Source organism: Ambystoma mexicanum, chromosome 4p (assembly GCF_040938575.1).
Source record: "Ambystoma mexicanum isolate Mex_15411 chromosome 4p, UKY_AmexF1_1, whole genome shotgun sequence".
NCBI classification, from domain to species: domain Eukaryota; kingdom Metazoa; phylum Chordata; class Amphibia; order Caudata; family Ambystomatidae; genus Ambystoma; species Ambystoma mexicanum.
In genome coordinates this window covers 106,931,029-106,958,020 of record NC_090927.1, presented here as the reverse complement: position 1 = coordinate 106,958,020, position 26,992 = coordinate 106,931,029, and the positions used below count along the sequence as shown (strand labels likewise).

Here is a 26,992-nt window from a genome sequence, read left to right as displayed (position 1 = left end):
TGTCACCTATTTAAGTCAATGGTCTATCACTACTACCCGTCTGATGGAGAAACGCTGGGGAACCAAGTTTCCCCCTTTTTTTGACCACTTTCACATACTTCTTGAAGCAGAGACAGACCTGTTGGCAGTTGTTCCTGAGGTGCTGTCACTGGTTCCATGGGGGTACCCTCTTCGCAGGAGGGTGAATTCGCAACCCGATAGTACCCTTGTGGGTGGTACTCCGCGTGAGTATCTCATGGGGAGGGAAATCCCCTATGGGAGCACTGAGGTTTTTGGCAGAACGTGGTATCCCCATCTCTCACACAGACACACAGACACACACTTCTTTCGCACTCACTCTCTCCATCCCTACCCTCTTATCCCATGTACAACTGAGGATAGGGAAACTGAGATGAAGAAGAATAGGGAGGAGTTGCAGATGGTAATACCAACAACCACTGATATATGATATGATGTGATATTTTATTTATATCGTGCCCATACACAAGTGTTTCAAGGTGTGACGAGGCAACGGAGGACAAAACAACGATGTTACTAGGCCCAGTGACATTAGGAACACCGAAGTGCAGGACAGAGGGAAGGTGGAAGGGGGAAAGTGCAAGTGGCAGGGGAGGAGTGGAAAGTGCTGAACATGTGATCAAAAACAACAGGTAGTGCGGCCAGCAGGTGGCAGTGCATGAATTAGGTGCAGACAATGGGTGTCGAATAAGTGCAGGTAAGGGGAACTGTAGGGTTGCAGATACAGACACAAGTGCAAGGGTTGCCAGGAGGCAGTGCGGGTATGCAGCTGCATTGGCAGGGATCTTGGCCTAAAATCAGAGGGTAGCCAGGTGCCCAGTGCAGAAACAGACAGATCAGCAGGGAAGAGGAAGAGCAGGCAGAACCAAAGAGGAAGGTCTTGAGGTGCATCCAGAACCGAAGATGGATCTCCTCAAGTTTTATAGATGCAGGGAGGCTGTAACAGAGGAAATCCCCAGCCGAAGAGTGAGATCCACCACAAACTTGTTGCTTGGAGAAGCGACGGACCATGAGGGAGTTGGAAGTGGAGGAGCGAAGAGCTTGAGTATGAAGGTATTTCCGAAGGGAGAGTTGAATTGCGGACCCAGGCCCCAGAAGGCCTTCTGGATGATGCAAAGGGTCTTGAACTTAATCCGAAGAGTTTCAGGGCTGGAGAGATAAGATCCCTGGGCTTGAGGCCAAGGACAAGTCTCGCAGTCCTGTTCGGGATCAGTTGTAGAGGGCAGAGAGTAGTAGCAGGCAGATTTATAAAGAGGCTGTTGCAATAATCCAGCCTAGAGAGAACCAGAGCTCTAGAGACAGTGAGCTTCTGGGGGAAGGAAGAGGCGCAGAGTATTGCCGACTACTCCGCAGAACCAAAATGAGCGGTCCAGACTAACAGAACCCAATCAGGATTGTAAAGGAATAAAAAGAGAAGGAGGACAGCTGAAAGTGAGAGATTCTCTACAGAGGAACGAAGGGCCAGCAGGCCGGTGGCCAAGACCGAGAGAGAAGGCTGAAGAGGCCCGGGACCGTCTGCAGGCAGTAGACGGAAAAGAAAGGTCGAGCAGCCACACTTTCTGCTGCAGGGAGGCGAAGGAACGCAGAGTCAAGAGCGGAGCAGTCCGTGAAAAGCACCAATCTTTTAGACTGCCAAGTGCCGCATGGGAAGCTGTAGCAGAGAGAACAACAAGTTACTTACCAACTGTAACGTTCATTCGACTGGATGTTCCTCCCACGTATTCCTCATTTTATTCCAAATTTTTTCCGGCAGAGGGCGCTGTGCTCAAGGTCGTGGCGTCGATTGTCCCTCGACGGGCTACGTACCTTGTCAATGTCGCGTCAGTTCTGTTTTTTCAATGAAATATTGGAGGAACACCCAGGCGTGTCTCATGACTGATGCACTCTTCGTGAGAGGAAAGTGTAAGAAAACGTAAACTTTACTGCGGGGTAGGTTGGGAGGGGCAATGAATATGTGGGAGGAACATCAAGTCAAAAGAACGTTACAGTTGGTAAGTAACTTGTTCTTCGAATGGATTGTGTCCTCCCACGTATTCCTCATCTTATGAAAGACTCATAGAGTGCCAATTTTGGAGGTAGGAGTACTAGATGCTGTTTCCATGGACGGAATGAAGTACCGCCTTGGCAAATAACCCCTCATTGGAGGAGGAAGCATCTAAGCAATAATGCTTGATAAAAGTATGCATCGATATCCTTGTTGCAACTGAACAAATATCCACTGCAGGAACTCCCCTCTTCAGAGCCGCAGAAGTAGCCATCCCCTAGTGGAATGGGCTCGCAGCCCATCTAGGGGGTCCTTTCCCGCCAATCTGTAGCATTCAATTATAGCCAGAATGATCCAGCGGGATATAGTCTGTTTTGTCACCGCTAATCCCAATAAATGGCCAGTATAACCTATAAAAAGTTGGTCATCCTGACGCAATTTTGATGTTTTTGAAATGTAAAAACATAGCCCTTTTGGGGTCCAGTCTATGCAGTCTCTCTCCTCTTCTTTGCCCAAATGAGGAGGATAGAATGTTGGTAAAATGATTTTTTTTTCACAAATGGAAGTCAGAAACTACTTTTGGTAAAAAGGAAGGTTTAACCTTAAGAACTACCTTGTCTTCGTAGAAAGTAGTATATGGAGGTTTACATGAGAGAGCCTGTCATCCACTAACCCTGCGGACTGATGTTAAGGCCACAAGAAGGACAGTTTTTAATGTTAGAAGCCTCAAGGGACAAGAGTGTAGAGGGTCAAAAGGTATACAAGTTAGAAACTTAAGTATTAGATTTAAATCCCAAGTTGGGACATGAAAAGGTACTGGAGGGTATACGTTAGTAAGCCCTTTCAGAAATTGAATGATGAATGGAATTTTGAAGTGGAAACCTCCTCCGAGGAGCGCTTAAAAATGGACAGCGCAGCAAGATATCCTTTAATTGTTCCAATCTGGAGCCCCAGATTGGCTAGATGTAATAGGAAAGAAAGCACCATTGGGGTGCCACATTGAAAAGGGTCCACATCCTTATCTTTGCACCAGTTACTGAACTTGTTCCAACGACATCGGTACAAAGATTTCATTGCTGGGCTTCTGGCCGAAAGCAAAATCTCCATAACGTCATCCGGAAGATCCCAATCCTTGTATCTCAACCTCTCCGAAACCATGCGTGAAGGTCGAGTATCTTGAACTCTGGATGGAGAACCCGACCTTCCTCTTGCGAGAGAAGATCCTCTCTTTGCGGAAGACGTATTGGAGGGCAGATGGACATGTCCAGAAGGTCCGGGTACCACGTCCTCCTGGCCCAATCCGGGGCAATTAGGATCATGGTTTTCCTGAACGTTCTCAACCTCCTGATTATTTGAGGAACCACGGGAACTGGAGGAAACGGGTACAGCAGTGGGAACTTCCACTCCACTACGAACGGGTCTCCTAGAGCTCGGAGGCAATTCCCTTGAGCAGTACTGTTTGCACTTCCGGTTGATCGCGGTAGCGAACAGATCCACTTGAGGGGTTCCCCAAAGGGCGAAGATCTCCAGAAGGACTTCCTGAGCTAGCTCCCACTCGTGGGAGACTTTGCTCTGCCTGCTCAGAGCGTCTGCCGCTGTGTTCTGCTCTCCGGCTAGGTGAACTGCCGATAGATTCCTTCTCGTATTGCCCCCACACTGCGAAATTTACTCATCTCTGTGGGTATTCCCTGCTGCCATACCAAAGGGTAACATGTCCGTCATTACTGAACACCTTTTGGAGAGAGAGAGAGAGAGAGAAAGAGAAAGAGAAAGAGAGAAAGAGAGAAAGAGAGAAAGAGAGAAAGAGAAAGAGAAAGAGAGAAAGAGAAAGAGAAAAAGAGAAAGAGAAAGAGAGAAAGAGAAAGAGAAAGAGACACACACACATCAGGCTCCAATGATCTGTGGCATGCAGGTTATCAAGATGGCAACATGTTCATCTTCACCAGTAGACAGTGGGGGAGGTAAAAGCCTAAAGGACCACTTAAGAAAAGCTATTCAGTTTGCTTTGCCAGTCGCAGCAGGGCTGCCCGCCCCCCCTCCACCTCTCCACACGTGTTTGTGTTTGGTGGAAGCAAGGGGTGGCATTTCAGTGGAAAGTATGTTGAAAAGCACAATTCTGACCCGGGGTGCCTGGTTTTGTTTGTGATGATAAATCTGACAATTTATGACCTTTTAGAAAATATTTGTTAAGATTAGTTAACTCCACCTGCTATACCGTGATAACCATGATATACCGTCATTTGGCAAGAAGGTTATTGTACCGTCATAAAACTAATACCGTGACACCCCTAGTAGTGACCCTACGCCTCCTCTCTTGTTGAGGTAGTACATGGCCACTGTGTTGTCCATCATTATCAGGACATTCTTTCCCTGTACAGAGGGCAGGAAGGCATTCAGCGCTAGTCTAATTGCCCTCAGCCGATGGAGAGCTACAACCGCTGATTGTCATATCGTTGGTGTGTGCTCCCCACCCTGTGAGTGAGGCGTCCGTTACTACTGTTATCTTCGGCCATGGTTGCCAAAAAGATTCTCCTTTGAGGATGTTGTAGTTGCAAGCCCACCATAGTAGATCCTGAGCAACTGCGCTCGGGACTTGCAGAAGATCCGACATATTCCCTGAGAACTGGGACCACAGTTCTGAGTGCCCATTGAAGGGATCTCATTCTCAATCTGGCCTCTGGTACTAGGAAAATGCAGGATGCCATAAGGCCGAGCAACCTCAGAAAATCGAAGGCCGGTAGATGCTGGGCATTATGGAACTTTGTTACCATCTGAGAACGTGGAGAGCTCTCACCTCGGGAGGCGAGGCCTTTCCTGAGGAAGTATCCATGGGATGATACCATGTGGGATTTCTTGAAATTGAGGGAGAAGCCCAATTTGTGAAGGAAGTGGCAGGTGATCGAAAGATGTTCCTGAGCTTGTTCGGGAGAACGTGCTCTGATCAACCAATCGTCCAGGTAGGGGTAGACATGAATCCTGAGACTCGCTGCCACCACTGCCATTAATTTGGTGAAAACCCTTGGGGCGGAGGTTAATCCGAATGGCAGAACTCGAAACTGATAGTGAGAATTGCCAATCGCAAACTCTGTGCTTGAGATGGATTGGCACATGAAAGTAAGCATCCTGAAGTTCCAATGATAACAACCAGTCTAGGAGTTGGAGAGCCTGAAGGATCTGAGAAAGGGTCACCATCTTGAACTTGTCCTTCCTGAGGAACTTATTCAAGTTTCTTAAGTCCAAGATGGGTCTCAATCCTCGTCCTTTTTTGGGATGAAAAAGTATGGGGAGTACCAAACCTTGTTCCTCTCCGCTACAGGTACTTGTTCTATAGCACCTGTCTCCAGCAGGGTTAAAATTTCCTGCAACAGGAGCGGATCGGGAATTTTGAGTTGGTTCCCGGTGGATGGTTCCGAGGCCTTTTTAGGAAGGGGAGACAGTAACCTTGAGCTACTGTTTCCAGTGCCCAAGCATCTGAGGTAATGCCCCACCATTCCTTCAGATACTGAGAGATCCTGCCTCCCACTGGGGTTTTGTGCAACAAGATCTCAGAGTGATTTGGAGGCGGCTGCAGGAGCGGCTGAGGGCAAAGATGCCGATCCTGAGGCTGGTTTCGCACCTCTTCCTCGTCCACCACAAGGGACATTTCTTTTGCCTCTTTGAAAAGCCTGTCCTCTTCCTCTACCAAAAGAGGAGTAGTACCGAAAAGAACGACCCCTCCAGGAAGATGAGCCGGAATAGAGTTTCTGAGGCTGATGCATGGAGGCACTAAGAGATTTAGCTGCCGCTTTTGAGGTCTGAAGTTTTTCTAGGCTTTCATCGGCCTTATTACAAAACACCCTCGAGCCATCAAAAGGCATGTTGAGAAGTCTGGCCTGCACATCTGGTGCAAACCCGGACTTCCTCAACCACGCAAATCTGCGTAATACAGTGCTCACAGCCATGGATCTGCTGATACTATCAGCAGTATCCAGTCCAGACTGGAGGCATTCCCCCATTGCCTCCTTCCCGTCTTTGACAATATTCAGGAAGCCTTCCTTTTCCTCGCCTTCCGGAATATGATCAGCCGCCGCTGAAATGTAGTCCCACAGGGTATGGGTAAACCTGGCCAGGGTACAGGTAACATTGGTTGACTTAAGAGCCGTACTACCTAAAGTAAAAACTTTACGGGCCCAAGCATCAACTTTTTTATCCTCTCTGTCCGGGGTGATAGTAGGATATGCAGTCTGTCTTGAAGTAGATGCTGCTTGAATAACCAGACTTTCTGGAGTGGGATGTCTATTTAAATATTCAGGATCAGAACCAGCAGGTCTATATTTTTTGGGAAAATTACTGTTTACAGCAGCAATATTTTCAGGATTTTTCCAGTTCTTCTCCACTGTTCTCCGAAGTCCCTATGGAAGGGGAGAACTGGATCCTTCTGAGGACACCGGACAATTATGTCTGTCATATCATCCTGTTCAAAAGTGTGTGAGGTTCTACCCCAACCCATATATTCTATCACTCTATTCATCAGCCTCCTGTACCCTGAATCTGCATGTTCTAGCAAACTAATTCCGGTGACGTGTCAATGCCACTAGCAGAATGCAGAGTCTCGCACAGGTCTCTCATTTTAGATTCTGGGTCTATAAATTCTTCCGGAACTTGTCTAGTGCCATATTGCACCCCAAAAGGAGAGATTTCCTCATCCTCAGAGCCAGATTCTTCATAAATCGAAGACAGACTTAAAAAAGTCAGATCTTGGTAATGGAGTAAATCTCCTCTCTTCCTCCTGAGTTTTCATCGAAGGAATGGAAAGATTCTTCGAAGGTGTCGAAGGAATCTTCGACGACCCCGATGAAGGCTTCGGCACAGGCGTCGAAGACGCTTTTGGCTTCGATATGGAAGCTGCTGGCGTCGACGAAGTCGTGGAAGTTTTCAACGACTTCCGTTTCTTATGTGGTATCGGAGAGGTACTCGACTCTCAAAGAGTCTTCGACAGCTTGGCGTCGACTCAAGTTTTTCTAGTATCCTCTATACTACTGGGTTTTACCACAGTAGTTCCCGACTTCGCTTTGTCGTCCAATGGATCGTCGGGGGTACGGCTCTTCTGAGGTTTCTTTGAGGGGGTCAAGGCCGCATGCTCAAATACCTCCATCATCTTCTTTCGAAATTCCTCCCATTTTCTAGGGGAATCCGATTTTGTCGGGCATCGTACCACTTCGGTCGATGAATCAGAAGATGATGAAGGAGATCTATGTCTCCTTTTCACTCTCTTAGAAGAGGAAGATGAAGAGCGCCTCGATCTACTACGAGATCGAGATCTCTTAGAGTGTGTATGACGATCCGATTCTTTCAAATCGCTCGAATTTTTATGTTTTTTTTTGCCAAAGCCTTCGAAGAGGCCTTGGAAGCTTCCCTCCCCACCGCCAGTTTACCTTTCCTCTCACAAAGGGCCTTCTCCGTCATTGACTGACAGGAGCCACAGTCGCCGATTCGATGATTAGAACCGAGGCACCAGAGACAAACGCGGTGAGGATCTGTGATCGACATCTTGGATCCGCAGTCGATACACTTTTTAAACCCAGTCTTGGGTGTTGAAGACGATGACATTTTCAGTAGAAAATTTGAAGCGTGCCGTTCTCGAGAGCGAAGCAATCGGAAAAACGGAACTGAAGCCAACGGGCGCGGCTCAAGCTACTTATACCATCAGTGAAGTCGACAAGGTACAGAGCCCGTCGAGGGACAATCGACGCCTCGAGCACAGCGCCCTCTGGCGAAAAAAAAATTCCGAAGCAGCGAAGCTGACGATAACGAATTATCATAAGATGAGGAATACGTGGGAGGACACAATCCATTCGAAGAAAGAGGGGAACCGAGCAGAACTGCGCAAGCAGTTTGTTTGGCGGAGAGGACAAGAACAGAAGGAAACCTCTGGATGTTTCTCTCGCGCTGCGGAGCAACCTCAGGGAACAAAGAACCAGGAGGGAGAGGAGACCCTGCGAGATCGAACAGAGTATTTCATTGGTGGTGAAGAAGGGTTGTTGGGGAGAGCCTGAGAGGTCCGGCCGGATGGAAGATCAGGTCTGGTAACCACCAAACAAGCAAGAGACACTAAACCTCAACAGTGCCTGGCAGGGAAGTTAACCAGGTTCAATGAAGGGGGTCTGGGACCCCAACAAACAGGGAGAAGCTCCCTACCACTCTTCCTCGTCTGCCAACAGGGGTCTGTGAATCACCTTGGATTGGAGGAGTATCCAAACCTCTTCTTCCTTGTGGCAGTATCCGGTTGAAGAGGAAGCTAGATCTGTAAACAAGGGTCTTTTCACAGTACCTGGTTAAGAAGGGAATCCGTCCGGTCCATCAATCAGGGTCTGGACCTTACAGATGAGCAAAGAAAGCAAGACATTTTTGCCTATCACTTGGAAAAAGACTGAGAATTTTTCAAAACTTTTTGGAAAGGGATACATTTCTGTTTCCTACCAGGTGGAGAGAAAACGGAGAACTTGCAAAACCTTTTATCCAGGGGAAGGGGGACATTTCTCTAGAGCAGAAGGACACCCTTTTTGATTTTGTTTACGATAGAATGTTAGGGACAGAGTTCGGATTCTGACACTGTGGATGCTTTCTTTTATGTCCTGAGGTGCCGTCTCTTCAGGCCTTTAGAACCTTAGCAGGATCATTTCTTTTGCTTATCAGGTGTGTTTGGCACTTGCAGGTCTTTCAACGTCATTGTAGCAGAAACAGAAGTGATTTATCTTCACCTCCTGAATCTATCCAGTCGATCGTCATAACCTTCAGGTTGCTGGTATAAGACCATAACATCTGAATTACGTGGCCAAGCAGTCGAAGTCGCCAAATTAACACCATGCACCTGCGACTCCTGGATCACCAACACAAAAACCTACGGTGTAAGCAGTTATCCCATACAGCCCTGACTTTCCTGGGATCATCGTTTGCTCGAATTGTGAGAGAAGGGGCTGGTTTGCATATCTGCTTTGGAGTTACCTTTCTCCCCATTCTTTAACAATGGTATTGAAGTCCTACTCTGCAGCTATACTTGCCTTACCTGCGGTGGCAGAATCTGGGAAATCATGTCTTGGTCCCCCTAGACACCTAGGATTGGTAGCTGCCCTTTCCTCTATAAGAAACCAACTTTTGTTCTACTGCGGAAAGTGTCACAGACTAAAGCACTAACTACTACATTGAGCCAATTGCTTTCTAGAAGAAGACTTGGAATTACTTTTAACACTCCCCAAAAGTTGCCAAAACTTGGCTACCATATACCTTGAACAATTGTTGGACTTATTGGGCCTAATTCACAGAAGCGTTCTATGACGACAAACCTCCATTGGTAAACGCTATGTAAATAAGGGCCATGGAGTTTCCTTACAGTGGTATGGTCCTGCCTTATAATTTTATAAGGCATTAGTTAACTTGGTTTAGCATCTTTGCTCCCCATTTTAACTCACAAACCATATTCACCTATAATTGTATTTATTCTAATGTGGGATGTGTGCGCCAATTGGACACCAGTGTTTGCGTGTATACATTTATATATGTGTTACCTACTTATAGTTTTCTAGCCTAATGCTTCTCTGTTAAATAATTACCTATGTGGAGAATCTGTTGTGTGTATGTTACCTGTACTTTACACCAAACTCATGAGCTCCTTAGTCTAGGCTTCACTGCTCAGTCTTGCTATCAAGTGTTTGAAGTTCCAAAAATAAGTCTAGCAAGATCAGTGCAGGCGAGTCCAAACCAATGGATAAACAGAGAAATAAATACTGAAATGTAGGATATTTTGCCAGGCCCAATCAAAAATTGAAAGACAAAAAAAACAGAAAATTGGAAGCTACAAAACATGATCTCTGGGAAAAAAGGAAGGGTGAAGGAAAGGTTTCCTGACCCGTCCAGAAGCAAAAAAAAGTGACAGGTGTGACAAGTGAACATGTACTTATTTTAGGGGCATGTCTAGGAAAAGAGGTATGCAGCATGCAGAAGCTTCGTAATAAGCCTATAAGAGAAAATTAATTGCCATAGATTAATGCTATTGGACCTGCCAGTGATGTAGGCTATCGCAACCATATGGGAAGGAGGGAGAGGACACCACCAGAGTTCTTGGTGCCACACTGAGTTTAGAAGCCTAAAAGGTTTGTTAATTTCCTTGTATTTAAAGAGCTGTGACCACCACGATTTTAGACTTTTGGGGCAGGGATGAATTTGTGAGGAAAGCAACACGTAGGCGTCTGGTCACATTTGGGATTGGGTGGATTTGTCATAATATTTATACAACTGCGTGTCGGAAGTTTTCCCACAGCCCTCTTGTGATGCATGTGAACAGACCTATCCCGTGCAGAACAACCAGATGTCCAACAAGACAAAAACTGTGTCAATGAGTAATGTAGCAGAGCGGTCAGGCTTCACTTTTATGAAGGGTTGGAGATGGTATCAAAGTATAATTAGTACCATACACAGTAAAATACAACACACAATACACTTTTGAAAATATACATGCATTTATCTAATATTACAGTAGGAAAATATGACACTGTCAAGCAAGTACTTTACAATGTACCAACAAAGCTAGCATGTAGCAAGTAATACTAAAAGGACAAATCAGATTCCATCTTACTCCAAGAAGAACGATAAGAAGATTAACCCAACAAGGTAGTACTATGCTTATTTAAGACAGAAAGGCGGGAGGAAAAGTGTTTAAGCATTTACTTAAGAGTCCCGCTTTCTGATTCTTTGAGACCCACCTTCTTGACCAATTATAATATGATAAAAAAATTATTGTAAAACTTTTGTTGCTAATAGCGATGGTTACTCTAAAGAGGGACTCCTAAGAATATACAAAGCCAGAATAGTCCTATGCGCTTTATACGGTGTGGAGGCCATAAAGAAATTCAATGGCTAAAAACTTTACAAGGTAAACTGTGGCGCTTAGAATTTTTTCGATCAATTACCATTTAATGCTTATTTTTGTGCATAGGCTAATATTCCATATCAAAAGCGAGTATGCCGATTGTGTGGTTTGGAGATAGAAAGAACTCACCATCTTTTAACAGCATGTTGAAAACTGTTAATTATGTACATAAATGGGTTACAGAAAATGTGCGAGTGATTTGAACAACATAAATGGAACAATTTTGGGCTGTTTTTTATTTAGGAGAGATTTGTATTCTTAATTGTGCGGCATATTGTATATTGCAGGAATTTAACTACAAGATTTTACTTGATTATATTGGATTTTGTTAAACATTCTTTTAATGAGAATGAGTAGAAATGTTTTTCTATGGATTTAATTCATATCCTTTTATGAAATGATTGCACTGTATTGATCATAATTATGTTGATTGGAGAAGTGTATTTAATGTTCTTAATGTGGAATATTTGAATTTTATAATATGGTGTAATAGATTTATTTGTTTAATCAATAGACCTAATAAAAAAAAAATAATAAATAAAATAAAGTTAAAGCATTACAGAAGGCAGACACTAATGGCAAACAAAACAGACCATAAATAGTCAAGGGCACTGGACCCGAATCGGTCCCAATTCAAATCTAGAAAAAAGTAATTTATGTTGGATATTTAAACATCATTGCTTGCATTGACAGAGTGAACTGCAGTCATTCATTCTATTAAAATACATAATACATCATCACTGGTACCTTAGTACAATTTTTATTTTAAAATCTCAAAGGTCCTATGGGGGATTAGAGAAAAATGCCTCAGCTCATAGAAGTACCTTGCTAAATCCCTTCGAAAGAATTTAACAAGTTGCAAAAGGTTCACCCAATGGAATTGATGGGACAAATTCAATAGGTTCTGCGATTACAAAGGAAGTCAAGTAATTCTCCCTGTATACTACCAGTGCACCAGTAGTTTAAACCAGCAAGGGACACCCCCCAAAGTAGAGATTCAGACCAGGGTTTGAGAACCAATCGACCAGGAAGGGATCAGAAGACGCACTCTAGTCAATGAAAATCAACGGACCGAGGGAATCCACAGCGAGAAAATGAAACCCACTATAGGATCAGGGCCCTGTTGACAGGTACTCAATCCTGGTTGCTCTGAGTTCGGCCAGGAACAGTGGGAGTTTGGGTGCTGGGTTTAGGCCAGTTTATTGGCAGCTAGGGGGTCGAAGAGAAGGGACTCGAGCCAACAACCCAGCAAGGATCCAGACTAAGAAGGCCTAATGCTAGGGGAGATTTCCTAAAGTCCAACTGGTAGTAAGAATTTAGTAAGCTATCCCAGTGGTTTGTAGATCCCCCCCCCTCCCCCCCCCCAACTCCTAGCATCAGTCTGTACTAGCTCGGAACCTTCTTAGTGTGGAAGAGCAATCAGGCTCATCTTAAGAGGAAGATGTGAGCTGTAGGTAAGTACTCTGATCTTAGTAACAATATATATTTATTAGATTTACACAAGAACCCCTTCAAAAGCTTCAGACGTTAACGGTAGAACACTTTGGAATACTACATAATACACTTCAAAGGGCACTTTCACCTTTGTGTTTGTTCGCGGTTACATTTGTAGCAACGTCAGAAAGGGAAAAGACAAGGTTATCATTTCATCGGTAACTGCGCACTCACGCAGTTTTCAACAGGTTATACAGTAATGCATTTACTCTGCGAACACATATAGAAAAGTCATTTAACGGCAGGAAAATAAGATGTTAGCGTAACATGAGCTTAGTTCAAGGTTCTAGAGACTGTTTCTTCGCCTGGAAAGTCTTTTTAGTCCAAAACCGTAACCCTAGCTAAACGCAGTTCGGAGACGGCTTGAAGTCTTGGCAAACAGGGGGGACCTGTGGCACGACTGGTTTTGGCGCCTTTTCAGCAGCAACAGAAAACTACACAGATCGCCCGGTGTGACGAAACCCAAGGGTATTCTCCCAGGCAGACCTCAGGAATCCCTTATTCAGGTGGCCATGGAAGGGCTGGCACTCTCAGATCCCAACCCTGGGGTTGGACGAGTGAGGGAGGATCACCACGGTTATGCTTGAAGGAATACCCCAGGAAATATGCTGTGTTCTTCCAGGCACGAAATCCCTGAAACTTTTCTTTTGCTTATGCCACATCTACCTCCTTCTTCCAAAGAAGCTCCCTTAATAACATTCAACCACCCCTATACCTCTGGTAAACCAACTAGGAGCCCAAACCTTGTTGCCCTCGAAAACAACAAATCCCAGAATCCTTGTTTTCCGGTTTCCCACCCAAATACTCCGTCATTCTTTTCCACGTCCCTCTGGTCATTATTTTCTGAACTCTCAATTGGCATTAACAAAACAATACCATTCCTACAATTACCCCTGTTCATTTCATACTAATAATCCAAAAACTGTTTACCTGACATCTCCCAACACAAGGGTCAGGCAAAGTCATGCTATTGACCAAAACCTCATTCACCTGACGGCCCTTTCCCTTCCCCACAGGAATAAAAGATGGAGCATGCGAACACAATACGAGCAATGCAAACCACACGTCGAGAGAGCTGGCAAACCGCACGTCGAGAGAGCTAACTCCGCACAGCAGTTCAATAAGAGGAGAAATACGGCGCAAACCAAGAGGATGACAAGGGGAGAAGCGACCTTGCCCTTTCCGACCAAGGTCCGTAAAACAGCTGCAGAAGGAATCACAAGACCGCAAACAATAGCCAGCGTGTGTTGCAGCAGAGGTCAACGGTACACAGGACCCTCCTCCGCCGATAACCAAGCCGGGGAGAGACGCTTCTCCGTGGTACCAACCTTGACTCCAGAGAGAAGAAAAGCCAAGCGGTTCATCACAGCTGGTGAGTCGAGGGGAGAGCCGATAAGAAACCAAACAGTGTTGAACGGAACTAGCAAACGGTGAAAGAACAAAACAATATTGATACTAAAAGAGGGAAAACCAGCAACAGAGTAGTCCGGCACCATGTGAGTACTCACTCAGGAAACTCTGGTTGATTACCCGATTGTTGAAACAACCGTTACCAGAAGGCCTTGGGAAAGGCGCAAAGGGTGTCAAAGTGGTCATACAGGGGTACAATAATACCCTCTATACAGTCGAAAGTCTTTGACCGACAGAAGATTGTGAAGCTAAGGGAACTGAATCCTGCATCATGAGGACTGATTGACAAAGTTGGCAAGAGTGAACCCAAAGGAGGGCTGCTGATAAACGGAGAAGTCTAAAGTTCCGATATACAGTGTGTTGTATGCAGTGAGTTGACAAGAGTGATCCGGCAGAGGGATGTCCACAGTGAACTATTTAAAAGGACATCAAGATTCGTGATTATCACAGATGAAAATTGCATTGAAAGCCATATTCAACCTAACGGAGGGAGGCAAATAGTCTAGTAGGATCTGATCCCGTAAGAGAGGTTTCCAAGTCAACACCCACTGACCTGGGAATGCAACAAAGAAAAGTAAAACAGGAAAAGTCTTTGAAGGCATGCCATGCCCAAGTGAAAGCTAATATTCGAGAGGGGTCCGAGTCTAGAAGAGGGGGACCCAGGGGTGCAGAGCTATCAACCAAAATACACCCTGCCTTGAACTTTTGTTTTGTACTTTGAACCTGTCAGGCTAGGGGAAGGAAGAAAACAAACTACTGAAGGTCCTGATCTCATTAAGAACTTTTTGTGGACCTGGGCCCAGAAGAGGGGGACCCAAAGGGTTGAAAAAGCCATCACCCAAAACACAAACAGAAAGGAACTTTTGTTTATTTTAAAAACCTTCAGGTCCTCGGAGGAAAGAGACTTTTTGTAGAAAAGAGACTTAACCACCGAAGGCCCCGATTGCTGAGGACGGAACTGTTGGCTTGTGCTGGGAAAGCTGAAGCGTGTGCTGTGGTCCAGAATCCTACCTTGTCCTGTGCTGAAAACGTGGGAAAGGGAGACCGACAAATGCATCCTGATTTATTATTTGTGAACACTTCCTTCTTAAGAACATTATCGCACACATTTAATTTTTTTGTATTTAGTGGGAGGATTGGCCATAGGTTTTTCTTAGTATAGGCCTTTTTATTTGACAAGACGCCTCTAGGACTGCCATATTATTGTTTTATGGTTGGAGCTTGCTCTCATCTTAGATTTAGGTATAGATTAGGTGTTTTTCCACCCTACCTATACAGTTTAATAAATACCCTTGAATTGATCACTTGTGTTTGTCTTTACTGTTTCGACCATGAGTTCCTTACACCGGTCAATCTTCTTCGCTTCCTGCAGTCCTACACTCTGGCGAGGGGGTCTGGGTGAGTTGGATCAGATCTCTAGAGTGTCCTCTAGCACAGATTTGGACAGATTCTGCCTTTCTACTACGATGCACTCGAAATGGGCAGCAGCTCTGGTAACTCCTAGGACCTCAGTAGATGGCTCGCTTCAAAGTTAGGCTTGGGACTGGTTGTTCTCACCAGCCAAAGGGAAGGAGTCGTCCTCTTTGGAGCTCCTCTGTCGCATAGAAAACAGGGTGAGGACAGCAGTGGTCGCTTCAGTTTTGCAATGGGTCTGCAGGTGTCTCTGGTCATCTTCCCCAGAAGCCTCACCACCTTTTATACAAATCCAGCACACACTCCTCTGCAATCTCTCTCAGCATTTTACAGAAAGGGGTGTTTGGCTGTCCAATCAGGACAGAAATACACCTGTGTGGGAGCTGGTTCTATTCAGGCACTCTGGCAGACAAAGGACAGGGGGGTGGAGGATTCCTCCCCCACTTCCTGCCTGCCCAGACACACTGGAGCCTAGGCGGGGATATCTACTGATTCCCGCCAAAGGAACAATGCACACACAGACCTTCCCCTCCCAGCATGGTAGAAGAAGGGCTAACAAAGAACAAACACGCTAGTAATGGCGACAAAAGAAGGGTGGCCCCAATTCGGTACTTGGGTGCCCCTATTGTGCACCACTGAGGCTATGGACATAGCCTGCAGTATAAAAAATACACACTAGTTGGTACAACACGTCCACTGCCACCAGCCATAACTAGGTGATTGTCTATGTGAATAAAAAGTCATAGGAGCAGAGAGAAGGGGGATAATAAGTATCCCTTTGGCACTCCACTGAAGGTGGTGTGTGCCAATCTCTCAGACTATAGAGTTTTAGGAGAGACACCAAGTATCTTTCTATCCTTAAGAACTGTAGTTAACTTAAGGATATAGGAAAAAGAGTATTAAAGAAGGCCCCAGAGGGTCCGCAGCAACACTGTCCATAAGGAGTGGTGTGCTGCAGTTGCAAAATACAGATGCCTTTAAGAGATATGGAGCAGACAGACTCCATAGTACAGGTAGAATACAAAGAAAACAGTTCCAAAAGACAGAGCCCATAAGAACGAATGAGTGGAAAAAGGCTCCACTCATTCAGGATTAAAAGAAAAAGGTCCAGAAGTCCAGCAAAAAGTGTGGGGGTCACACTAGGAGTGGGGATGAGGCACAATAATTATACATCTCCCTAACATCTAACAAAGAAGACACCTGGTGAGACAACATTTGAGTCAGAAGACTCAGCAACATGGAAGATAGTGTCAGGAGCAGAAAAAAAACCCAGCAAAGGTCCCATGTCAGCTCAAGGGAGCAGAAGGGTACATCCGCATTCAGGGAAATGGTCCCACGGTGGAGACAATAGCTGTAGGTGACCCAAGATGTCTCATGATGGAGGTGAGGCAGAGTAGCAGTAAATCATTGAAATTTCAAAGCCATGAAGATCGAGGGGAACCTCCACCTTGGATATATGTGCCAGATCCATGTTAATAGGGGTCCAGAAACTTTGTGCAAGGTCCAGCAAGGACACCCAGTCTAATCATCTGGGAGGATGGTAAGAAGCTATGGAGGAGCCTGAATGGTGATCAGCAGGGCTAGAGCAGAATGCAAGGACAAAGGAGTCAGGGTCTAGCCAGTATGGCCAGACCAGGATCTTTAGCAGCAGTCCAGATTCCATTAGAGTTGAAGTGAATTAGGAAGGCATCTATGGAATGCACAGGGAGATCCAATGACACTAAATTCAACCAGGGGCTGGCCTAGACCAATCCACCACCAATCCCACTCCAGGCAAGCACACAAAGGATTTGAGGGACACCCAATCTGGCTGGCCCCCTACAAATGTCAAACACATTGTAACTGGATGTAGATTGGGAAGCGACGAGGACATTAAAACCATGTCAGCAAAATGGCATTTTGGTGTGCCTCATGGTACACGCAGACAAAGGAACGGGTAAAAACAGGAGCAGGACTTAAAAGTACATTAGTACTCGAATGGTTACGATACAGGTGAATTGCGCTACTATTGCAGAAAGAATGGCTAAAACATAGGTGCAGCCAAAATTAAATCACACCTGCCACAAACCTATCGCCTATTGTCAAATTCCTCGCCGAGTGTGAAATCGATCTCTGTAGACTTGAACATACTCTTGGTTTTGCGGCCCTACATTACCCCGTTTTTACCCTGGTTTTAAAAGGTATAGCTGCCATGGAAGACATATTAAGGGAAGTACACCGGAAAAGGGTTGCGGTGATAGAGTGACTTCAGTAGAAGATTCTCTGATCACAAAAAAGTAAATAAAATCTGAAAGCCGCAAAATGTTTAGGGAACCAGAACCCCAAACATGACATTCTTCCAAAGCAGTTGTCATCCGCGAGCGGGACGGAAGGTTGCAGTTTAACCGCTGAGATAAAAGACAGGCATTATGCATGTGTTTGGTCATGAGGCACTTAGAAGGGAAACTTATTTTTGTCCCCTTCTTTGTTGTTCATTGCCATGATTTAGATCACGCCCAGCACAGCCACGCTAAGGGCGTAGAAAGACGAAGCTCTTCTCGTTTAAATTGAAGCAATTTTGAAGATAGAAAAATCTTATGGGTAAGCCACATCCTGATCGTAAAGATGTTTAAGGCGCACTTTTTCTCTCAAGTAAGAATCTTTGAGGTGATTATTGATAAACAACATAGAGCCTTGTTTCTATTACAGATTAAGATTGTGTATTAAACAAAAGACGGTTTGCCTTGGCCTGTGATAAAGGATAAATTTGGGAGGCAACTTCGCCTATAGGGCAGACACGTAAGCAATTCTAATAAGAACATAACAGCTGAAAAGTCAACAAAAGGTGAGCATTTTGGAAGCGTGACTCACAAATGAGGGAGAAATAAGTACAAAGGTACACTTGATTAGTGGAGGTTTAAAACAATCTCATAAGTGTTGCCCTAGGGATAGGCTACAGTGACAAACCGCTCTTGTTCAAATAATGTTGGACTAATGACATGTAAAGAATGTTGGACTAATGAAATGTAAACCTTAGAGGGAGAATGTGTAATTATAGAAACTGGATACAAATAGAGTAAATCGCATCTAATGTTATAGAAAAGTGTGAAAGTGGTTAATAATGATACCATTTAAGAACGAATATATCCCTGCTGCTTAAATAACAGAGATGAAGTTGTTATAGATGTTTTCACAGTATTCTTTTGCACAAAAAGTTGAATACCATGTTTTTAAGTGTAGTTTTTTTGTCTTTTAGAGAGATTGCAAATTGTGGTGTACCATTTAATGTGTGAAAACCAGAACATGAATTAAGCCCGAGTGCCCCGAGGACAGGACCAACAGGATACGCAATAGGGAACATTGGCCTTGCTTATTTTGTCAACAGATACATCTCCATGTTGGTTCTAGAAACACATTGTTGTATCAAGTGTTGGCACATTCCTTTTTTGCCTGTATATATTGGGAGGGGCATGAATAAGAACGGTGGCTCCTTGTGGAGTATCCACCATAGTAAGGCATAATTAAGATTTCTTATTTGTTTGGTTTGTACGCCTTCAGTGGAAATGCACACACAATAATATGTGGCTAAAAATATGTACTGTTTTAACATTGTGTATTTAATATGTTGTGATACATATTAAAATATGTATATTTTCTAAACATCTATATGGTTAAGAGCCCTTGTTTTGGGGTAAAAAATGCAAACTAAGTGTGTTTCCATATAGGGTAGCTCACTCGTAGCGGTAAGGGAAGGAAGCTGATTTGTGGGACTCTTTTTGATTTTGTGTTTGATTATCCTCACCCATTCAGCCCCTAAAAAGAGGATCATTGTGGCTCATGAAAATTTGATGATTCTTCCAAAGCATTCAGTCAATCCAATAATGAAAGACTTGTATCATGTTAACACTTAGCTTTTGTGAGACAGCAAGGCTGACTGAGCAGCTGGAGGCTTGCTGGTTCTTTGTACTTCTTGCAGAGCATCGAAGTGGAATCTATGAATCCAGAGTCATTTGTGTAGCCCCTCTAAAGTGAAGTGGCACTTAACATTTCAAAAAACGTCTGTGGTTAGTGGTTTGGAAAATATTTCAAGTTAATGGCCTTTTATATTTAGCAAGTATGTAGACATGTAATCAAGGATTTGGTTATTGTCCATTTTGCATCTATTTTCTTCTCTTTTATCTGGTGGTTAATTGTAGTGCATGTTATGTTTCTTAGGTGTACTCTCCAATATATCTAGTAAGGACTAAAGAGACGACTGTGCAGTCTAGATGGAATCAGAGGGAAACGGGTGATGAGTCAGTATGGAGTCATGCAGCTGCACACAAATAACATTGTCAAACTTCAAGCACCTACCATCGTAGAAGCCAGCAGCCAAGTGATGATGTGGTTTGGATGGCATCCAGGCTAGACTGAAGCACTGGCCACACTCACCAGAGCTTGATGCCTGGATGGACCCCACATTTAATGTGGCAACACACTGCACCTGAAAGAAAAATAAATATAAGGGATGAGCCATTTACAGCTGCAGGCACACCCAAGATCAAGAGACATCCAGATAAAGAATAGGAAGGAAGAGGGAAGATGGCAACCCTCAACTAGCCCCATTCAGTGCCAAACTTCCAGGGCCTGATGCTTTTTCCCATATTTGCAATGTGACTATTCAAAGTGATTACACAATCATGGGTTTCAAATGATGCATCCTACAAGTGCAAGTCAGATGGTATGAGACGACATATGACCAAATCCTGGAAATCAACAAAATAGTTTGGTCACTAGCAGTACTAGCAGTACTGTTTGCTCTTAAGCACAACTTGCTTTACAATGTATGCTACCAATGAGCTTTGTGCCGATACATGACCATATCTCACAACAAGGTTATAACCACAGCACAGAAGTCTCACTCACTCAGCTTCTTCCAGCTTAGCAATTCAGAAAGGGAGGCAATGACTGGTAAGGAGCACAGAGAATGGTGAGGGTTTGCTTTATAGGAAGAAGGCTTAAGGACACACTGCTTCTATCTCCAGGACCTCAATAGACCCACTTCCCTGTCCTGGATTCTCTCACTGGACCCCTGTGATCCCTTGGAATAACCCCTCCCCCCAACCCCCCCCCCCCCCCCCGACACCCCACTCTTCTGGACACAAGCCTTCTCCCAGGTGACCCTCCGGTTCCTTACTCTCCAGCTCTTGACCACCTCCTACTTCAGTGTTTACTCATTTTCTACGCTGCCAGCTTGAAAACCAATTCTCACTCTTCCGGATCCCTTCTTCTCCAACCTCTCCCTCTTCCAGATCCTCATCCTTGCTCTCTGCAGCTCTTTTTCCCATTGCTCTCCAGCTCTTCTCTCTAACACCAGCTCTTGGGAACACTATCCCCCATCCAGGACATTTACTGTAGATAGCCCGTCTTTGATACTTTAGGAAAAAGGAGATTTGGCCAGTAAGGGATCAAACTAGGCGAGTTGTTTTTTCCTTGATTTCCCTGGCACCTAACATGCCCACCATCTACCATTTTGGGTAAACCCTCCCTCTCAACTCCAAGTGAAGGGAGTTGTCTACTGGTTTAGTTTGTGTGCCACCATGTTGGGGTCAGGCGGTGGGGGGTACAAGGGGGGGGGTGTCAGGGCTGCTTCCTGACCTAGTGAGCTGCCTGCAAAGTGTCTGGGGAAATGGTTAACACATCTCTAATCATGATTTTATCACTCAAATACTGTAGTTGCATTTACACGTGCCTGTCTACGCCATATGGGTTAGAGTACAATCTTTGACCCATGTTTGGCTTTGTCTCTCAGGCGCACATTGCACTTTGACTCACACTCCATTGCTCAGACCTGAAGCAGAGTATGTTTCTCTCTGTCGCCATAGCAACCTGGGTGCATTTATCAAGGCTAATTCAGCTTTGGATTCTCCACTATGTGTAGGAGACATTTTTATGCAATCACTGGCGTATTTATAACAACTCTACAGGTTTATTTCCGTTTCCTCCCCTATGTCACCATCCCAAACTCGCTCCCAGACTTATTATTACTCTTCCCGCAATAATACTAATCTCCTCTATCCTCCTTTGACTGAGCTATCCCAAACCTTTAATGTCGCCCTCTGGAACTCTTGTTCCCTTAACAATAAATCTCACTGTGTTCCTAGACCTTTTTTCTCACCTTCACCTTCTCTGTCTTATAGAAACCTGGCTGTCTTCTTCCAATTCTGTTACTCATGCCGAGCTCTCTTCTCATTTGTTTTCCACAGCCCTCGCCCTTCTGGACATGGTAAAAGTGTTGGTATTCTTTCTTCTGTCTCCGTTGCTTCCTCCTCACTTCTGGCGGAATGTTCCCGTTTCCCATCTTTCAAATATCACTGCTCTTCCTCTTCTTGTCCCACTCCGATTTTCATTGTTATTTATCGTCCACCTTGTCCTGTCTCTACTTTCTGCAATGATCTCAACCTTCTCTCTATTCCTTTGCCCTCTATTACACCACTGTTTTCTCCGGGTGACTTTAACCTCCATCTCTCCTGGACTAATTCTACTGTGCCGCTCCCTTCTATCCTTCATTCTTATTCACTTCTTCAAGTTCCTATCCCACCTTCCCATACATCAGGTTATCTCGACCTTATCTTCGGCACTATCTCTATTTCCACATCAGAAATGGCTCTCCCAATCTTCAGCTCTGATCACTCTTCTTTCCTTCTCCCCTCCCTCTCTCCTCGGTCGCAATCCTCCATTTTTCATAGCTGAGACCTTCTACTTAGATATTTTAACCTTTTCTTGAGCTGCTAACTTCTACTCTCCATTCTCTTTCTAATTTGTATTCTTATTCTAGTTCTGATGATTCTGCCTCCTCTCTTCTTTCGGACACTATTTGACACTCCTGACACTCATCCAGCCGTTGCTTTTACCCCATCGCATAGCCTCATCAGCCTTAGATGTTACCAACTCTTCAGTCCATTCGTCACTCTTTGTAACATGCTGGCGTAAGGCTGGGGCAGCAACAGACCTATCTCTGCTATCTTCTCTCCACTCCACTTATGACTCTCTACTTCTTCTCCTCTAAGCAACAATATTTCCACTCTTTCTTTACATCACTTGCCTCTCATCCTTGTTGCCTTTTCCAGATCCAAATCACATTCTTTCCCCCGCTCCCCCTGTTCCGTCATCTTCTCCCCTCTCTGCATCTGACTTTGCCAACTACGTGACTTCTCAAATCTCCCTACTTTTCTTCTATACCCTTCTTCCCCTTTTCCTTCTTCAACTTTCTTCAAGCTGTTCTAGCTCTTCTTCCCCACTAATGTCTAGATTCCACCCTCTCTCCGATGTAGATATTTCCCCTGTCCTGGCTAAGACTCCTTCAACTTCTTTACAAAGGAGTGCGGGAGCCACTCTACTGAGAACCAACATGGGTCACAAACCCTGTTCTATGGAATTTCTTCCACTCAGGAGGGTCTACAACCACGTTTTAGCTCACAGCACCCTTCACAGAGCCGCAATATCCATTTGCATATCAGTCTTTATCCCACCCACAAGGGCAGAGCAGCACCGAAATGCTAGGCAATTCTCCTTAAGTTCAATAAAGTATCCCTAGGTGGTTCTTAGTAACTATTTTCTATCAAATCACAGTTCTGATACTGGGTTCTTCAAGGTTCCAAAGGTTTCTTTCACTCAATTACGCTTTCTTTACTTCTTGTTCTCTTCTTCTTTTATTGTGGTTGTATTTCCCCCTCTCCTTACAAGGGTCATATGTATTCTTTTCACATCAGTCAAATAAAAAAAAATGACCCTTTATTCAATGTTCACTCTTCATCTTGACTAGGAATAGTAGGAGCATTCTAGTAATGATTCTCACTCTCTTCATTTACTATTGATATAAGCATTCCAGTAATGATGTTTGGTCCCCCTCCAGGGTCTCCCGCTTCCTGTTACCTGGACTGTTCAGGGAGAACGTCTCTGGGGTTCCGAACAGGCTGTGACACTTACTTCGCTTGTCAGGTTGGCTTCTCATTTCTTCTGTAGTGTCATGTACGGTTTCTCTGTTCTTTCTTCGGTCAGTTTGTTCTGCAATACCTCAATGGAAGTAGTATTGGAGTTGTTCAAAGGACCTCCTGGTACACCACTACTTGCTTGCAGTCACACCATCACTTATCTCTCACTCAGGACGCCTTGTGTCCACCTCGGTTTCTCGCGTCTCCTCTCTTTCCCAATGCCGTGCATCGAAAGCTGCCCTTAGTCTTCTCTCTAGCATCAGATGCTGCGCATTCAAGTTTCCTTCAGCATACCTCTGCCAGCTGATTTGAAACGTGCAGCTTCTGTCTCTAACAATGGCTCCGCCTCTAGGTTTTATGACACTGCTGTGGGACTTCCCCAGGGTAATGTCAAAGTCATTCTCGGTTTGATTCATGCTCTGTATTCTTTCAGTGGTTTTCTTCCTCTCAGTACCATAGAAATGTTCCATCACAGGTAAAATTAGAGAGTTTGAAGACAATAATTACAGTGGATTAGTAATAGGTTGCTTAGGGAGGTCCTCAGAAGAAAAAGAGTTCTTTTCCCCAGAGGGGGAGTCTCTCCCGGTGAGGTCCCACTTGCCTTTACCCCTAGGGAGGGTATTAAGGAGCAGGCTCACCTCCATAGCCTCACAGGGAAAGGCTCACCTCCCTAGCCTCACAGGGAAAGGCTCACCCTGGGGAGAAGCAACAGAATCCTGCAATTCATTGCAGCACCATAATAAAAAATATAGGACAGGACTATATTTCAAACCAAACAAATTCAAAGCTAATAGAAATGTACTGTTCAAACTAGGAGAGAACTGCATTTACATTCTTTGAAGCAGTGGGGAATGATCGTGAAACATTAGATGACTAAGATAGGAGTAAAAAACTTAGGCCGAACCTTACTTCTCATAAGGAAAAGGAGGCCTCAAAAGACTCTGAAAAATACCACCATAATTATTAAACCTGCTGACAAAGGGGAGTGTGTACTAGTCATGAATTGGGAGGGTCTATGACCATCTTCTCTACAATAGCGAGTTATGACAGATCCACAGGAAAAGTTACCCACTCCGTGCTGGATGAAGCAACAGCACTGATTAATTTATTGCATGAGAACGCACGCTTGTGTCACAAGGAGAAAGAGTTCCTATCAGTGGCATCCAACAGCTTCTACAACACATTTCCTACCAAAATACAAAAGAAAATTGTCAAATTAAAAGATGAACGACCAATCATAAGTGGGGTAGTGTATACACAGTGGTTCGAGAATGCGGGCCCCGAGCAAGGCGCTCTGCAAGATCACGAGGAGCCTATTACCCGATTAAGAATAATTACTACAATGGAAATTTCAGAAGCTTATGGCCAATGCACTGGAGAGAGGGCTTGTACAAATGAAACAAGGAATACCTATTTCAGCACGTTTCTACAAGAGAACATATTAAGAGCAATATTATACACAGTCAAGAAAAGTGATTCTAATTCACACATTTTGTTCGGTTTGATTTTTGTTCAAATTGTGTATGTGACCCATATTTTTCATAACTAAAAATAACTAAAAATTGCAATAACACAAAGTAACTCTTGCCCTGACAAGAGGGTTCGCTCGAAACATGTGTTGGCAAGTTAGAGCAACCTCATAACATCGCAAGCAGTAAATTGGCTAAGTGCAGCAACAAAAAACATTTTAGGCATAGAAAATATTTAAGTCTAAATAGCAGAAACAATTTTGGTAACATGAGCCCAATGTTTTAATAGGGGAAACTTTACTAGTATGAAAAATCCTAAATCAACCTATTAAGAAATCACTCTTATTTGGGATAAGCGACCGTTCCAGGTATTCTTTGCAATGCAAGTACTCCTTAGACATTACTTTTCCTGCAAAGCACATTTTTGTTCTTCCTGATGCTAGGATCTGACATTTGAGAGAGCTCTATAACCAGACTCAATGCTCGTTGCAACGACTACATACTGAGTAGTTCTTGTTCCACCACGAATGTGCACAAGGCCATGAGCTCAAACAGGAATGGAATTTTGAAGCCTACAGACAGTTATGTTGAAACACTGACAATGCCAGATATGCCACGCACATTGAGCAGTCAGCTCAATGTTGGAACACCCTCCCTCTTGCAATCAGATTGGAAGCCTCCTTTTGGCCATTTAGAGCCATGGTGAAATCTTGGCTCTCTGCCTAAACACGGTGCTAATTACTCACGCACCCTAGGTCTTAACTATACCGTGAAACGGATCACCATGTAACCCGATCCGCTATTTTCTATTGTATTCTTTGCTTATTTTTTACTTCACCATTTGTATGCACCACTGAATGTATGTACTTTTCCTGCTGTGCGCAACGATATGTAACTATGTTGTCCATATGATTATGTGCCCAGTTACCCGAGGGTTCGGTCGCACTCTATTAATAAACTAACTAAACTAAACTTACACTATCCAGAACCAAACTGAAGAACTATATCTGAAATTCCAGCAAAACCCCATAGTGAAATAGCAGGCATGTTTTTCAAAGATAAGAGAGATCATTTTGATGACTTGGTTTTTAAAAAGAGCAATGCAGATATGGAAATGCAAACTGATATTGTTCCCATACTATGCCGAAACACAGGTTCGGTCTTTGATGGACATGATTGAGTACATGAAACACCAATGCTGGTGAACGAGACAACAACTAGCCTGTGACACCATCCTCAGGGGAATAGCAGCCAACGGAATAGGACCGGTTCTCAAAACAGGAGTTGCATAAAAATGCACGGACAGGGACCCGGAAGAAGCCACCACAGCTGGCAGAGCTGGACCGCCTAGTGGGGCAGAAATAGCAGACGTCGACGGACTAATCACTGCTGTTCGAACACCAAATGCAGGACCGCTTAGCGGGGTTGGCGACGCAACAATCACTGCTGTCCTAGGAAACACAGCGAGAAGTACTACGACAGGTGGGAACCGATGCAGGGTGTGCGCGGCTCCCAGAGTATTCAGCGACTGAAATCGGCCTCCGCTGCGGAGGCCATACCCTTGCCTCTTCTACAGGAGGCGTCTGGTGATTTAATAGTTCATTTGCTACTGGAGTGATCCCACTTTCACTTAAGCACGTTCCGTTCATTCCTTTGCTTAAAAAGCCTTCCTGGATCCGGAAATGCTGCCCAATTATCGTCCTATTTCGCTCCTGTCGTTCCTGATGAAAGTTGGAGACCCTGGTATCCCCCTTTTGTCTAACTTCCTGGAGTCCTCCCAGTATTTCAACTTGTTTCAATCTGGTTTTCGGCACGGTAGAGGTACCGAATCTGTCCTGAACTCAGTACTGGACGACTTGGTGTGTCTAGTAGATCAGGGGGTGCTGTCGGAGTAGTCCTGCTATTAGATCGGTCGGCTGCTTTCGACACAGTTGACAATCTTATCCTGATCTCCTGTCTCTCCGTGGCTGGCTAATCTGGCCAAGTCCTGAACTGGTTTACGGCCTTTCTGGTAGACCGTTCCAATTGGTGTCTCTTCCTCCCTTCCGCTCTGCACCTGCCTCACAATTTTTTGGGTTTCCCCAGGGATCAGCGCTGTCCCCTATTTTGTTCAACATTCATATTAGATATCTTCTGCTCCTCATTCAGTCGCATGGGTTTCGTTACTACTCTTATGCGGACGATACCCAGATTTTGGTCCGGTTGGACCTTACTCAATCTGAGACAGCTGTCCTGCTGAGACAGTGTCTTGAGGAGCTGGGGACATGGATGACAACGAACTGGCTAAAGCTAAACAGCAGTAAAACCAAGGTCTTGGTTGTAGGCACTACACCTCCCCACTTGTTTT

The 26,992-nt window shown here is 44.6% G+C and overlaps 1 protein-coding gene across 3 annotated transcripts in view; it reads right to left on the bottom strand.

Annotated features, from left to right (window-relative positions):
* GTF3C2 (general transcription factor IIIC subunit 2) overlaps positions 1 to 26,992 on the bottom strand; it is a 1,345,710-nt gene that overhangs the window by 497,977 nt on the left and 820,741 nt on the right. For all 3 annotated transcript variants that reach the window (XM_069605483.1, XM_069605484.1, XM_069605482.1), the window contains one exon: positions 19,557 to 19,686. In XM_069605483.1, coding sequence (XP_069461584.1) covers positions 19,557 to 19,686 — 130 coding nt within the window. The remainder of the gene's footprint in view (positions 1 to 19,556; positions 19,687 to 26,992) is intronic.